Here is a 17383-nt window from a genome sequence, read left to right on the forward strand (position 1 = left end):
ATCTCAAGTTCACAGGTGCTTGACCTAGTTTCTCCTTGGCAGCTGGCCAAGAAATGTTTTGAAATTTGTGGTACCTGTGCAACTTACATCCAACCAGAACTACCAATGATCTACAAATATTTTCTAGAGAAGGCATGCTTCGCCATTCAAGTGCACTATTCCATCGAAATCACATCAACTCTTTAGCAAAATATCCATACGGATGAGTGACAAGTGTTGCAGTAGCTCTAGCACTATTATATATCTATGGTCTGCAAGCAAGCCTTGGAAGACACTGTTACACACACACACATGTATGTAGCTATGTACATAGCAATTCAGGACCTCTAGCGACACACTTAAGTCAATGGGGATATTGTCGCGAGTTCAGATTCAAATCTACGGATGCCCGTAAGATCATTTTCAATTGTCAATAGGCTCTCCTATTCTTATCAGGCGAATCGCCCATGTCATCTACTTATAGGCTGGACGATGGGAGATACCGTATATTATGAAAAGGTTTTTACAAGTTGACCCGTGGTGACCCTAAATGACCTTCGACATCCACCAAAAACGATAGGCTTTTTGTACTTAATGTGGTCAACCTACATACCAAATATGAAATCAATCCAAGCTTTGCTTTTTGAGATATGTTTACAAGCTTTTCACTATTTGACCCCTGGTGACCTTAAATGACCTCTGACCTACACCAAAAACAATAGGCTTCTTGTACTCAATATGGTACTCCTATGAGAACTGTCCAAGCTTCCCTTCTTGAGATATCGTGTCTACAAGCTGGGCGTCACAAACGCACACACACACACACGCACGCACACGCATGATTGCAAAGGTTACGATTATCATCGAAACCAAAAAGGAGGATATTTCTAGCAAATTTAAAGTTTTCACATATAATTCAATTCTGAAAACTCAATCATTTACAGTAATGTATTCAACGTTGCCGCTGAATTCTAAAAATTGACAACTTCAGCATAAAACTTGCTTTCATGAAATTTACTAGTCCAAGCACTGACTACGTAAAATTAAATAGAAGAATATATTAGTTAGTAGACAAATTAATCACATCTTTGTCGTTTCAGCTTGAGATAGATCCACTGATCAAAGAAACATCACAATATTCAGGGAATCAAAAAATTAACCAAGACTGATGACTATCCTGGGTCTACTCGCTCTGTATGATCTGTCATACATACATACATACATACACACATACATACATACATACATACACACGATCTGGCCAGGGCTCGAACCTGTAATCCTTAAATCACCAGTCCACTGCCTTAACCACTTGACCACAATGCCCCCCAAACTATCTATTAAATAAAGAGAGACTGGTGAGGATTTAAAGCCAACCACCTTATTAACTTAAAACAAAAGGGGGTTAAAATATGCTAATACTGGATCATCTAATCGGGAATGACCACAAATATAGGTCAATATCAGCTAGATGTGAGATATTTATTCTGATGACACAAAACAGATACACATTCAGGTTTTCTAATTGACTGGTTATTTTTGCTATTATATAATTTATAATAATTTTTCTGTCAGACTTAATCTTTCTCGGGGGGAAGACTGTCATGACGACATAGGATAAATGCCTCAGATATAGTTCAATGTCATCGTAAGAGAAAATTTGTAATTCCGAATAGCTAAAATGTTAGGCATGAAGGACAAAGAACTCCAGCTTTTACACCTTGCCCATTAGTGCCATGACTTAAGTTGTCAGGCAAGTGATAGCCTACTGTAGTAATGTTATTGTCTATTCATATATTCTTCAAAACACCCAGATCTTGGGCCTCGCATCCACAACGGCTTCCACAGTATTTCTAAACAGAAGACGAGCAACTCTACCCTCATCACTCTTGGTGTAGACGCTTCGGCACTTAGTTCTCTTCCCGGAATATCCAACTTGCTCCCACAATGCACATGGTACGATTGCCATCCATGTTTGTTTGTCTTTCCAGGCTTCATGTGTTGATAGCAGTCCTCATGTCTTTTCGATCTCTCTTGGTCTCGACATGTCTGAATATTTTAGCCTTCTGCGCCTTCTTAAATTTGTGTTGCTTCATATTGAACCCTTTGTTCTGCTTGTCGGCTCTCTTACTCGCAGGAACGACTGAAATACTCGTTAAAGAAAATGATTCATTTTCGAAAATGGAATATACATGTACAGGCATAACATCATTCTAATATCTTTGTGTTCTCAGCCTGGGTCTCTGAGACTAATTAGTATTTAAAGGCATTGAAGACTCGCCCCAAACTGTGTGCCGCCCTCTGAAAAAGTTAAATTTCCGTTGCTTGCAAGTAAGTTTTTCTTGTCACTACAAATGCAGACAGCAATGAAACGTGATACCTTGTTATCTTTTATCTGGACCTGAGATGTCTATCGCTGCTATATACACTGTGTTGTGGGTATTGACCTTAGCTGCATGCATTGACTGTACACTAGTGTCTAATTACTGACGGTAGCAAGCTGTGTGTGTATTTTCTGGGACGGATGGTGGTGTCTAACACTTCTAACACCTCATTCGAAACTAGGTCAAATTACCTGCATCAGACGTTTCTTTGTGCGCGAGTCTTCACTCCCTTTAATAACATTAACCATGGCAGACTCGGAAAATGAAACGTAAACACAAGACCTATATTTGGTATCTTTCCTATCCAGTCTGCTCTATGATGACAGGGTTTCATCTTCCAGTGTTTACACACATCAGCTGAGTGTAAATATTGTTTACACACATCAACTGAGTTTAAATATTGGTTACACATATCAGCTGTGTGGAAACCTACAGTAAATATTCTATTGTCAAGTGCTTTGATCCAGTATGTATGAGGCATGGCTCCAGTCAACTCCAGACCATGCCCCAGTATTAGAGCAGCTTCCAAATATTTGTACCATCGTTGCTCTAATTGTTCGTCTTATCGAGGTTTACTTAATCATTCGGCGGCACTGGCTCAAGCATTTTTACATTTTTTTTACATGGTTAGAAAGAGAAAAATAATAACTAAAAGGACAATGTATCAAAACCTTCCACGAGACAATTCCTTTAAGCCTTCTTAGTTTTTAGATACTCTTTGACATGTTTCATTTCCACTATCATTGTAAAGGATACTCAGATCAACACTTGGTGGAACTCGGAAGCCAAATGACTTGGCCACAAGGTTCAGATCCAGGCTTTGTACGTTGAAGATCTTCTTCAGCGAGTGGGAATCATATGACCTGATGTAACCTTTATATGCTTGCATTGCAGACATGTGCAGAAAATAATTCTTTTCCAACAGCTTCTCCAACTGAAAAATTTAGAACGATAAGAATGTTTAGCTACTATTAAAACAGAAAATGGATCAGATCCTTGTTACATAATTTTCTCACAAATTGATTGTGATGGCTTGGGGAGGGATGGGGAGGGAGGGGGATTGATTGATTCTAAGGGGGGGGGTGGGAGTGATTGATTCTAGATGGTAGACATAAAGCAAAATGTTTATGTCACTGATCATCTCTAAGTAAATAAAGTAATAGCTGATTTTTATTCACTTGAAAACATGATTGCGGCTGACCGGGAGAATTTCTTGGAAGAGAATAACTTTCAATATTTATTATTGTTCCGAGTTGATGGGGAAGGTTGGGATGGGCAGGTTACTCAGTTACTAACCACATCAAATTTAATACAATTGCAACATCTTCCAACTGAATATCAGAAGTTTTCTTGATCAAACTCACCTGAATTTGAATGTTGGCAATTTTACCCCAGGAGAAGTCATACTCATTTATTGGAACCTTGGCATGTTTCAGGTATCTAAGGAAACCAACTTCTTCAGGTCTCAAGATCAAGAGGGCATGACCCCTTCCATGCAGACCTCTGGCTGTCCTGCCAACCCTGTGGATGTATTCCTGCAAACAAGAAGACAACTTACGCTTTTAACCAGTGACAATGATATAAGCAGAAATCTTTCTCTGACTTCTGGGCAGGTCTTTTGATCATGACTAAAGATTTGGAAGTTATTTCCATGTACCAAATTTTCCTTATGCTGTCATGTTCTTAGTGGACCAAATCATCATACTTGGCCCATGTAACAGATACTTTTATGACAAATTCTTCTCACAAACAGTTAAGGGAACTCTTATTCTATTTTGGAGATACTGTGTTTTAATGACAAGACCACAGACAATCATCAAGTCACTTGTGCATTAATTGTTATAATCATTCTCAACAAAGACAGAGAGAAATAAAAAAGTTCTTGTACCCTGGTGAAACTATAGAACCCACTGTCGGCCATCTTTAATCATGGCATTTCCAAACATAGCAAGATTTGTCTTAGTGTTTTTGTTACCAAAATAACTTTTATGTACAACATCAACAACATCAGAACTAACACTGTCTGTTCAGAACATAACAATATGAGCAACACAGTATTTACACTTTCTACTGACTATATTTGGTTTTAACTTGTCACATCAATCAAAGTACTTCTGCCATCAGAGTGACCTGAGGCTTTACCTTGGGGTCATCAGGGGGGTCAAACTGGACGATCCAGTCTACGGCCGGTATATCCAGTCCTCTGGCAGCTACATCTGTACATACTAAGATTCCTTGCTTAGCCTGACAGAACTGGAAGAATGTTGCTGTTCTATGCTGCTGTTTCTTTCGTCCCTGCAGGATAATGAAAACATTGTAATATGAATCATATAGTAACCTTCTAACCGAAGGAAACCAATGGTTACAGCTACATCAAAGATACCACTGGTTCCACCTCTGCCACATACTAGTATATGAGTCTTCCTCATAGTTGGTCAGATTTGTATGTGGAAAATGGGCAATAATTATTAAAATGCATCGGAATTACCTTAATCAACACCAGTTTTATCAGATAACTGTCCCCTATTAACATCAACACATGCACTTGATGGTTAACTCAGCCGGTGTTTATCCCAACCACTTCCCCTGTTTGCTTCAAGTCTTCACATACATTAAGGCTAAGCCTAGGTTTAACTTACTGTGACAATGTTTTAAATGCCTAGCAATATCAGTCCTATAGTCATCTACTTACATGTATACTAACGACAGGAAGGTCGATGTAGTTGAGCAGTTCGGAGTGAAACTTCACAGACATACACGAAGACATGAACACCATCACCTTCTTATTACGATTCTTCTTCAGAAAAGTGAAGAGAAGGAGAAAGCGTTTCTCCGACGGACACAGAACGTAACCCTGATGAGAGAAGAGAGGTTTTCATGATCGATGCATCAACGAAGTTACAAATGCCAAATTGCAGTTTAGCCTGCAACAAATGATCTTTGGAATATCCATTGCTCAGAATCAACTGAATTTAACACGTACTTCCTGCCTCACCATTTCAAGTGTACAACCATCACACATCAATTTTTTTAGAGCGGGACGAAACGACTCAGGAGAGGAATCATGATTGAATCAACTAGATTGTCAACAAAATGAAGGACAGCAACATTTTTATACAGTGGACCTCACATAGTCAGTTAGCAGTTAAATCTGGGATTAATATTACTCTCTTACGGTGGTGTTCACTTTCTCAGATAAGCCAAATAAATTTACAAGATGCATCAATGGTTTAAATTTCAATTCATATTTTCCCCCAATCTCACTCAAATAGCATTAGAATGTCCAATCCGCATTAAATCACCTACCTGTTCCAGACCATTTACAGTAGCTACAGTCTTCTCATCATCAACACCTATGTAAATGGGTTCTTTCTTCAGAGATACCCTGGCCAGATCTTCTGTCTTTCGTGTTTGAGTAGCCGAGAATAACATTGTCTGTCTCCTTTCTGTAGCAAAGAACATTGTCACCAGAAATTAAGATACAGACGAGTCTGTATAGAAACAACTGTAATGTATAACTGTTGAGTAGTTACCCTTCCATCTTTCAACATTGGTATTTGACACCAGTCCAACATGTGGGATCACAATACTACACTGGTTTAGTTAGACAATAGAATACTAAATATTATCCATATTGAGCTAAACTTTTACCTGCTTTTACCGCCTTGTAGTTATTTTTTAACAATTTAAAGTTTATATTCCATCAACTTATTTTTCATACAATGTAGGGATGAAATACTAAAAGAAATCAATCAAAATTTGTGAACAATCAAAGTCCTCAAGGTATTGTAAAATTCCAAGTTGGATTCTACTGGTGTGTATCCATGAGAATCAGAAGTATTGTCACCCCAAGAATCAGGACAAGAGCTATGTTAGCATTTTAATCTCTATCTTGACTGCATCAGAAATATCACAATCATCAATCTCATTATTAGAGTAATGAAGACCGTCGTGAAGTTATCATCACTTGCAGTACATTACACTAGGGTATCAAAGGTTACCGTAGCAACATTACCATAATATACCCTATGAAAGACAGTCCCATCTATGGCTTGGAAGTTGAATACTGTACAGCAGCTAAAATGCAAATGAAGAGGGGGTGGGAAAAGTAATAAATGGCCCTGTGTCCTGCTCCTGCCCCTCTCTACCCGGCAAATCCCACACGGAAGGTTAACCCTCAGTTTACTCCTTGCATTGTTCTCTTACTTGGTAAAAGTTTGACAATCTGTTTTAGGTCCTCTTCAAATCCAATTTGTAGAATTCTGTCAGCTTCATCGATCACCAAGCACTGTAGATTCTTAAACATGAACTCTGGTGTTTTCTGATAAAAGAAATCAAACATTTCAGTCCACATTAAAGAAACCATCCATCACACATAGCATATAGATCCTACAAATGAGAGACTCCGAAATATTCATTAGAAGCTACAAATGACATAATCATGTATATTCATTATATCCTGCAAATGATAGAATAATGAATATTCAATAGAAGCTAAAAGATTCAAAATCATGCATATTCATTAGAAGCTACAAATGACACTGAGTGAGAGAGTTGTTGCACTAGCTACATTCATCTATATGTTTATGCAATGTCACACAAGTGTACGGTGTCCAACTAGCTACACTCACTGCTGTGTTTATCTGCTAGAATAATATGTATGTTTATGCTAGACCTATGTGAGTATCAGTATACTTATAATACCCAACAATCGATTCCCTTGTTATTACAATACAGAAAGTGAACTATGCCTCAAGTCATATACTTGTAATGTTTGCTCCTAGCATCAGTAAAACAACACAATCATCATTTCTAATTTGATATGAAGACCGTCGTGTGCTATCATCACTTGCAAGGAGCATAAGGCTTATTGAGATGTTAACAATTTAGTGCAATTTTGCAAATACATCAGTTCTTTCTACAACCAAAGTAAAACCCTATATATATCTGGAAATTAGAACACACACACTGTCTTCTTATCACTGTTAGATATTATTTTAAATAAACAAAAAACAGCAACCATTTCCACTTGGGTGTATAAACAGCAGAATCTATGAATATTCAAAACCATTATTTTAATGTTCCCTAATCATCTAACAAGTGAGAAAAACAGTAGTGACTGATTGGAAAATCTTTATACAGCAGTACTGACTTATAATTAGACTGTACCTTCATGTGGTCCAATAATCTACCAGGTGTTGCTACGAGGACGTTGATCCCCTTGGCTAACTTCTTGGCCTCAGTTCCTCTATGAGTGCCACCCATGACAATACCAAAGGTGTGATAGTGGTGCTCCATGACTTCCTTTACCACTCCATAAATCTGCATGCAGAGTTCACGGGTAGGTGAGATGATGAGTACCCCAGTACCTGTACAGGAACGAACCGGTTAGATCATTCACAATATCATTAATAACGCTTATTTAGAAATTCAAAGATTTCACAACATACCAAATTTTGTATTGATATTCATTTTTTAATTTTATTATTTTTAATGATATTCACAACTTAAAAGGTATTTTTGATGATTTTAGCTGCTGTTTACTGACATAACAATCCCACAGAGGTGAAACATCAACTATCAAACAGTTAGCTACTCGACTGCCTTTTACAGTCAAGGACATCACAATTCCTATTATGGTAACTTAGCTTGATCAGTGTCAGTGAATAATAAGGCAGTACTTAGACAGAATGTCATGTCACATACTATGCATGAAAAGACACGTAGAGTATGACCAACAAGTCAATGAGAATAATTATAACATCCGGTTGGCTTTGCACCACGTTAACTCAACTATGTGTAGCTGTTGGACTTGTTGTGTTTGAAGCATCATGCTTAACCTCAGCTGACCTCATGTGGCTTTTACCTCCTTAAAAAAAAATAGGTCTCTTAAGCTCCTTATGGGGCAGGGGCACGACAACATGTTCAGTTGACAGACCTATTAACTGTGTGTCTGGATTCTTTTAATTTACAGTCCGAAACATCTCGTACACCATGACATACACTGACAATCACAACTGGTTAAATGACAGCAAGGAGTCCAGGACATAATTTATCCAGTATCGCATCACAAAATGCTATGCAAAGTTGTCACAATGCTTTTTTCAAGTCCAAAGATGCATAGCAAATTTTTACACAGGAACCTTAAAACTTCAGAGCATTCAAAACTGCTACATAAAATTTTAGCATTAATCTCTATCTTGACTGCATCAGAAATATCACAATCATCAATCTCATTATTAGAGTAATGAAGACCGTCGTGAAGTTTATCATCATTTGCAGTACATTACACTAGGATATCAAAGGTTATCATAGCAACAACATTACCATAGTATACCCTATGAAAGACAGTCCCATTTATAGCTTGGCATTTGAATTCTGTCCAGCAGCTAAAATGCTATGAAGAGGGGGTGGGAAAAGTTTTAAATTGCCCCGTGTCCTGCTCCTCTATACCCAACACATCACCCCATACGGAAGGTTAAACCTCAGTTTACTTCTTGCATGTTCTCTTACTTGGTAAAAGTTTGACAATCTACTGACCTCATGTGACTTTTACCTGCATAAAAAATAATAGGTCTCTTGAGCTCCTCATGGGGCAGAACAACATATTCAGTTGACAGACCTCTTAACTGTGTGTCTGGATTCTTTTAATTTACAAAAAAACATTTCATTACTCCCTTAAGTCAAATATATGCTAGGTCACAACATTCTATGTTAATTGGTTATTAAAATAGAAACTAACCATTTCTTGGCATAAATTTCAGCTTGTGGATAAGTTCAATTGCTGGAATAAGGAATGCTAGAGTCTTGCCACTCCCTGTCTTGGCAGCTGCCAAGAGATCTCTGAAGGAAAAAGGTAATATTATGAGGGATTAGCCTGGGTTAAAAAAATTCACTGAACTTTGTGGATGATACTATACTAAAATATAAAAAAACGTGGGAAACTTAAGAAAATATTGTTGATACTGTATAATGTTGGGAATGTTATGAAAATTCACAGAAAAAATTGCGGTATAGGCTCCAGTTTGTGTATGCTACAGTGTGTAAGGATACTAGTTTTTGCCCCCCCCCCCTTGCAAGTTGGATATCCATCTGTAATGAAAAACATGCGAACGACGGAGCAAATGATACAACGCTGTTGTTAGAAATTCACGGAAATTGAGAGGTGTAAATCTCAGAGGTAGAAAAGAAATCCGCAGAAAAAGCTCATGCCTGTATTATAGTTAGCAAGAATGTAACAGTCAATATCAGGTTACAGTGATGACAAGGACTGTCTAAAACACTGTTTGATATGCACCAACTTCATCACTTTATGCCTCCTTAAATGAAGAAGGGAAAACCATGAGCTAGATCTAATCGAGAGATTTGAAAGTTTGCTCCTGCCTGACATCAGTACAAACACAATCATCACTCCCTTATCGGATATGAAGACCGTCGTGTAGTATCATCATTTGAAAGGTGTAGAGGGTCTAACATTGTAAATTTAAGTGTTATTGGATTGACATGACTATCTCAACATTTAACAAATGATAGAACATACAGTCACTCCTTCATGGGGATAATGAGGGGTAGGGGGCGGGGAGGTGGGGCTGGAGAGTGTACCCACTGTTATGATTTAAACTGATTGCAGGGAAGGGTTCAACAACCTCACAGCTGAAGATTCCATCTCATTTACAAGACAGAGTAGATGGGTACAAAACCACCAAGGAAATGGGTACAATATTTAGGACCCGAGTCACACGAGGATCTGAATATGTCTGCAGTTCTTAACTGTTCGCAGTTCTTAACTGTTCGCAGTTCTTGTTCTGTTCGCAGTTCTTAACTGTTCATATCCCTTACCTTCCCTCAAGGAGATGAGGTATGGACTTGGCCTGAATCTCTGTCATGTAAGTGAAACCCATGTCACCGAGACCTTTCAGAGTTTCGTCGCAAACTTTTCCTTCCAATGAAGCAAACGATGAGTTGGTAAGAATGGCATTTGTGGCTGAAAAGAAAACCAAGAAGGATATTTCCACTGGTCACTATTTCCCAGACCTTACAAACCCCATTATAACCCTGAGGTCAAATTAAGGGATTTGAAACTATTTATTCCTGGCATCAGTACAAACGCAATCATCATTTCTGAATGGATATGAAGACCGTCGTGTAGTATCATCATTTGCAAGAAGATAGTTTAGCAATGTACACTTATTGTGTCAGTGCTGTTCTAAAGGTTAAATTACATTGATATTGTTTCCTACATAATGGAGTAAACGATCAGTCAGTGGCTCAGGCAACAATCAATTCTGTGTTTCATTACCATGATGTTCTAAGCCTGGAAAACAATAGATAATGGAGTATTCATTTCCAAACATAACAATTGTTTCCATTCCAATATTAAATTTTCCATGGGCTTCCCAGGGAACCAGTATGTGAAAAGAATGGTGAAACTGACAAATTCCAAACTAATGCCATCTTTGGGCTAGACTGCTAATGTATTGACACAAATCGTATATGCCAAGGCACCCAGATAACTATACGGTATGTCTATGCTCAATATAAATAAAAAGTCACATTCTAGTTATGATCACCTTTCTGAGCCTCAGACAATGGCACATCACCATTAACATCTGCCTCTCCTTGATTTTCATCAATTTTAAGACTTTCTTGAGAGGAATCACCGCTTTCCTTTGTCTCCACAGCATCAGTCTTTTCCTTCACCTCTGTCTCTTTAGATTCAACATCATCTTCTTCACCACCATCATCCTCTGAGTCACTTTCCTCCTCAAGATCTTGTGTTCTCTTTTGTAAAGATTTACTCTTTCCCGACTTTAAATCTATTTCACTTTCAGAGACATCTTCATCACTATCACTATCTTCTGATTCATTCTCTTCTGCCTCTAGTATTTCTTTGGTGTTTTTCATTCTTGCTGCATCTTGTTTTGATTTATGTCCTTTATCATCATCATCATCATCATCATCATCAACGCTACTATCATCACTACCTTCACTCAGGGCATCATCTATTTCACTATCATCATCTCCATCACTCTCATCAATTCTTTCTTGTCTCTTCTCCTCCTCCCTGACTGATGTATTTCCTTCCTCATATTCACTTTCTTCTTCACTTGACGCTACCTCTACCTTCTTCCCAATACCAGACCTAGGATGTCCACGACCCCTACTTTCCTTTCTTGCAGTGAATTTTCCTACTGCACCCTTTCCTTTTAACTGTTTTGCATCCTGACTACCAGTTAAGTTCCTCTTTCCATCTTTTCCATTTTCTATCTTCTTCCTTTTATTCTTTCCTAGAAAGTAAATAAAGAATGAATGCTAAGAGTAGACTTGTTTTTATCTGAATCATTCTAAGCTACATCAGTGCCAGCCCAATCTTCTAATTTTGTAACTTCTGTTCTTACATAGACAGACAAGAGCATGAGAAGCATTACATTATACCTAGCCCATCACACACAACATAATGAAGGCACTGTAATCAGCAAAGCTGAACATTATAATAAGCCTCTGAAGAAGATCCTGCTAGGATCGAAACGTCAGGCCCTCTTACTTTTACACATTATAATCAGTATCTGTACATTTCATTACACCACTCACAACAAAATGAAGGCACTGTAAGCAGCAACACTGATCAATATAAGTATAATAAGCACATTATAATAAGTATCTAATAAACCTGTCAACTAGATCAACTAAAGGTAGCAACTGTCAAAGATAAAAAAATATTTTTAGTTCAAAGCTACCAGAAATAACAAAAGACGTTGCAACCTTGAAATAATCAAAGCAAATTGATGCACAGAAAGGCAGGCAAAAATGAGTAAACTGTACTGCTAGTACTGTAAATATTAAAGCAAACTATTTGACGAATTCACACAATGCTCTCCACCATTTCCCCTCCCAGTTTAAGTAAAATTTTCAAGATTGCTTTTTCATGTTTCTTGTGACTGATACAGGAAAATTGTACCCAATAAAATGACCTAGAAATTAACCAATCTATGGATTCATCTAAAAACAAGGGTTTTGTTAAATAATTCTATTTCAGCCTAAATAAATTTCTAACTTACCAACAATCACTTCCTGTGACTTTCTTTTCTTCATTTTATAAGATGTCTGTAAATGTGGAAAATAAAACATGATGGTATTTATCAACTTACTATAACTGATGTGCACAGTATTTCATCAACAAATGGAGAATTAGTTAAACCCGAGTTGCCAAATATCTTGAGTTTGAGAACTGGGAAATTGTGGGTTATGGAGACCATTGATTGCTTTCAGAGAATCAGGATGACCTTGAGATGACTGGTGGTCTTCATCATTTCATAAAGCTTTCAATGTTATAAGTAACTGATTAGTGGGATCACAAAGATACACTACACTTCGAAGTATGGAAACGTAATGTTCAACTTTTGTGAACCGTTCCACTAAATTGGACACAGGGAGGTGTACTTAATATGAAATGCCCAAGAGTACAAATGTCAACTTTTAAAGGTAAACGCACAAAGTTGATCAAAACTTTCTCAAGTGGGAACAGTTACAAATTATGCTCTGAATTTTATCTTTAAACAAAGCAAGATAGAAGGGAATATCACCAAATGATAAAATTATGGAATAATACACATTCATTTTCCTCCCTTTCACAGAGCTCCCAACTGACCCGCATTTTGCGGGTTGGACCCGCATTCTAACACCCAAACCCGCTGACCCGCGCAAGCGTCCAAAAAACCTGCATGGCAATTGTCAAGTATACATAAAAAAAATTGCATCAAATTTTGACTTAGCAACCATCATTTCTTTAGCATTTAGCATAATAGAGTATATACCTCCTTTACAGCATCATTTGAACCTCAAATTAGCCTATATTTCTTTTCATTGGGGCGAGCAGTGAACATTTTCATGCCACGGGAAAGAATTAATTATCACCTACTATTCAATTTATTGATGTTACACACAAAAAAATGCATATTTCTCAGAAAGTTTTGGGTGACAAAAGCCTTTCTAAGTGCCACCATTTTACATGCAGGCATCACCAAGATTCCAAAAAAATTCAAAAGGGGGGACACCCCCTCCCCCAGGTCGGCGATTCGTGGCATGGACCAGCATTTGCCTTCTCAAGAGTTGGGAGCTATGCTTTCATTACTTAGTAACTTGATGAATCCGGAGCAGGTAGGCCTAGGACCTAGTAACACTAACAGTAATATGTAGTAATTTTTTTGAGTTCGCCTGTGTGTTCATGTTCCTAGTATCACTACACCAGGGCTGGAAAACCTTGCAAACCTTCCGAACCAGGTTCGCGGGAAATCCGCGATGCTCGCGGGAAATCCAGCCTGGCTGGAGAAAAAAAAAATCAGGGGAAAAAAAAAAGAAGAAAAAATGGGACGAAACTTAAAAAAAAACACGCAGGAGCAAAAAAACACATCCGTAAAAACAATAAGGAAAATTTCAGAAGAAAAGTTTCAGAAACAAAAGAAAAATGTCCAGAGAGCGTGCTCGCAATTTAAGTCACAATAGCCTATAACGAGTAATGATGTCCCCAACCCACTCACAAGGGCATTGTCACACGGACACACATGGCCCAGCGCGGGAAGGTTAGCCTCGCGGGAATGTTTTGAACAATATTGCCATTCCACATTTTTTTATACTTATATTGTATGTTAGTAAGTAAACGTTTTCTTTCGTATGAATTTGACTTCAATTCAGTGTTCCCTCTAAGGTGCGGGATTCCCTTTAACTGACTCAGTAATCCCGCAAAGAAAACATTTGTCTGCTGGAAATCCCCGCATCGTTTTCTTGCATTCGCCATAAGTTTATACTCAATGCACAATGTATTCACTTGACTGTAGAAAAAAAAACTCTGAAAATCAGTACAGAAATTACCAATTGTGTTCGAAAAGTAAGTTGGTACACCTTTCAAATTTTACGAAAGATCCAGCAAAACACTTTCAAAAAATTCACGCGAAACTGGCATATCATGCTAAATGCAACTAATGTCATGTAAACAAGGCTTTAGTACACCCATTAATAAACCGTAAGACCACATCTGGTGTTAAGCGGGGGGAGGGAAGAAAGTATTTTCTAGAATTTCCAAAAATACAGAAAAAATATCCTAGCATAGTTAAGTGCATAGCAAATAGCCTAACCACCTCGTCGGTTACGGATCTCACGTAACTACAAAAACACAACTATTTGTATTTTGCGAACTTGACGTTTTCTACAAGAACATGGAAACAATATTAATCATTTAGTTAATCATGCCAAGTGGCCTAAAACATATTTTATTACAAGGTTTACTTTCATAAAGATGGCCATAGCTAGTGGGGCCTCGATGTGCTGCGTGTATGGTATGGACTGTCTCGTGTATCATGGGGAATACTCCATGAAACGTTTCTTGGAAACGTGCCAAAAATGTTAACAAACAGGTGTAAGACAGGGGATGAGTGCGCAGTTGTTTGGTAAGGTACCTGGGGAAATTCGCAACACATGTACTGTACAGTATCCTACCGTAGTATTTAAGTGGGGTTAAACCGTACTGCAGTTGTTAACTGATGTACGTATAGTGTGCGCTATTCATTGTTAGGCAGTCTATAAACGGGGCTTTGCCGAATGTTGTTTGTTTCATAATATCGGAAGTTCTGTAAGTTAAACTTTTTAAAGATTGTAAGACAGATTAAATCTCTTTTCATTTTATAACATAATATAGCTACTCTAACTTGTCATTTTAAAATTTTCATCTGCTTCGTGACAATTTAAATTCAAAAAGTTGTCAGTATTTTGCATCCTCAATTGCGAATTTTTCATCGCCAGACACGCAAAAATACCACACCTTGACCCCACCAGGGCCCTGAGGCGGGCCCCTGGACCCCACGCCTTTATTCTCGCACGCTATGCTATGTGTTCGCGGGAAATTGAACAAGGTTTTTCAACACTGCACTACACAACACACACATTTATGTAAGGCAGACTTAATCTAGACTGTTATTTATTGGGTCCAATTTAAAAATTTGAAGAAATGGCCAAGGCTTTTGGTTGTCCCAAAATTATTTGTTGTAGGCCCTAGCACTTTATATTGCACCATCATAATTAATGTCCCAGTACTTAGACCTACATCAATATCCTCCACAAAATATATTGCTACAGAATTTGTTCTGAGTTTCTTCAGATGATTGTCAAAACAATTTGAGCCAACATGCCATAACAAAACAACTTACTCCATCATGAAGTTATTTCTCTTGGAATGACAGAAATGCCATGCGTGATTATACTAAGGACGACAAACGTGAAAGTAAGCACTAATCCTAGCGTTATCCAATAACGCATACAAGCAGCCTAGGCTATTCTAACTTACAATACCAAGCAATGCCAAGCGGACATGGATACATTTTGTAGTGAAGTTGAGGAGACGATTCGAAGGAAAATAATGCACAGATTGAAGAAATACCAGTAAATGTTATGGTCAGTTCTCTTAAGGCCCAGCAAGATTGATTTTCTCTTACTCACTCCAGATTTATTAACCAGAAATACGTGGACATACTCACATGGGATAACCAGAAATCAACCTGCAATGCGAAGTGCTTTAGAATGCACGTGTGTAAGTCGGGATCGCAGTCTATGTAACGTAATGAAACGTGCACAGTATAGTACGCGAAGCAACCAACATTGCGCAACGAGTTTTGTGCTGTGCAAATCGGGGATTTTTGTATTGAACGCGAAAATCTTAAACTATTTGTATGGGCGTTGTCGGGTTTTAAGTTCGAAATCGTGCTTTCCTGGGTGCTGGGAGGAGAAGGGATTGGGGAGGGGTGATAAATGCAGGGATTAATTGCCTGTGTGTTTTATTTGATAAGTAACACGGGTTTTTCAGAAAGACTATAATACAGTGTATAGTCAAACAATAGGAGCATGTGGCTATTTAACCTGCCGGATTGACGCCGATTTATTTTATTTGAATCATATTTGTTTTATTTCAAGCAAAGTATTTTCTATGCCAGATAGTCATGTCTTTTCTAACAAATGTCAGTTTAATGTTAATTTAATTTGTAAAGAAAATTTTATGAATTATTTCTGAAGTTAATACAATTTAAGTAAACAGTTTGAATTCATTCTTTCATACTCAGCCAACCATCTTTTTGAGGGCATTCCACGAGACCGAATTTCTGCGAACATATGGTCCGCGAGACCGATGGTCTTTTTCATTAGAGGGGCTTCAGAGCGGGTCGAAGAGATTGACAAGTGGGGCAATATTGTTTAAAATAGGGTATCGCTATATCTAATTATTCGGTTATATTGTATTATCATATTACATTTGGGGCAGCAGGGGGGGGGGGGGAGGGGCGAGACTTTTGAGAGCGGGGACTTTTGCCCCCTGCAAACCCGGGTTCTCTGGTGGAGGCGTAGTATCAATGCAAGCCGTCCCAGCCCCCTTGCGTAAGTCACTGGTATCCAGTATGAAATGAAATGGCTGTAAATTATTTTTAATTACGAGCTTTATCAACGTAATATTACCGGTAGTAATATTTGTCTTACCACTGTTAAAGGCCTAGTAATAGTTTCGGTCTGGCGGGGCCTAGAAATAGTTTGGGTCTCCCGGACCTCGGTCTCGGAGACCTTCAGTGTCGCGGACCTTTTTTAATTTCGGTCTCGCGGACCTTCGGTCTCGTGGCCTGTAACCTACTTTTTGACATTGACAGTCACATGTGTTCATCATTGTAGAACTTGAAAGGAATGGCAGTATACGAGTTGAAAGAGCTGAGTTTTTTTCAAAGGTTAGGAAGCCATCATACACCCTCTAAACCCTAAGGCACCGTGTCTGCCCCCCCCCCCACCCCTTCCTAATTATGTTTTGCAAACACAACCACCGAACGTGGAAAGTTGGTACAGATGTTTTGCCTGCAAAAATGTTTGCGAAGGCTCTTGACCTTGAAAGTTTTTGAGCTCCTATGGCCACTGGTAATACAACATGGGGTCCACGGTGACAAAGATAAATGTTGAAACACACTGTACTGTAGGCAACAACCTAGAATTTGGAAAAA

The 17383-nt window shown here is 38.3% G+C and overlaps 1 protein-coding gene across 2 annotated transcripts; it reads right to left on the minus strand.

Annotated features, from left to right (window-relative positions):
• Positions 1 to 874: 874 nt before the first annotated feature.
• Positions 875 to 15998, minus strand: LOC139963073 (uncharacterized). 2 transcript variants are annotated; one of them, XM_071963558.1, is made up of 13 exons: positions 15890 to 15998; positions 12422 to 12467; positions 10934 to 11650; positions 10203 to 10347; positions 9106 to 9206; positions 7533 to 7732; positions 6570 to 6684; positions 5670 to 5809; positions 5056 to 5217; positions 4506 to 4658; positions 3728 to 3898; positions 3120 to 3297; positions 875 to 2122 (listed from the first exon to the last, which is right to left on the minus strand). In XM_071963558.1, the coding sequence occupies exons 2-13, from the start codon at positions 12453 to 12455 to the stop codon at positions 1974 to 1976; spliced, it is 2265 nt and encodes a 754-aa protein (XP_071819659.1). In that variant the 5' UTR covers positions 12456 to 12467; positions 15890 to 15998; the 3' UTR covers positions 875 to 1973. The 2 variants fall into 2 exon arrangements, with proteins under 2 accessions (XP_071819659.1, XP_071819660.1); XM_071963559.1 differs by lacking the exon at positions 15890 to 15998 and adding an exon at positions 15793 to 15879.
• Positions 15999 to 17383: the final 1385 nt, after the last annotated feature.

The sequence above is a fragment of the Apostichopus japonicus genome, chromosome 21, assembly GCF_037975245.1.
Source record: "Apostichopus japonicus isolate 1M-3 chromosome 21, ASM3797524v1, whole genome shotgun sequence".
Classification (NCBI taxonomy): domain Eukaryota; kingdom Metazoa; phylum Echinodermata; class Holothuroidea; order Aspidochirotida; family Stichopodidae; genus Apostichopus; species Apostichopus japonicus.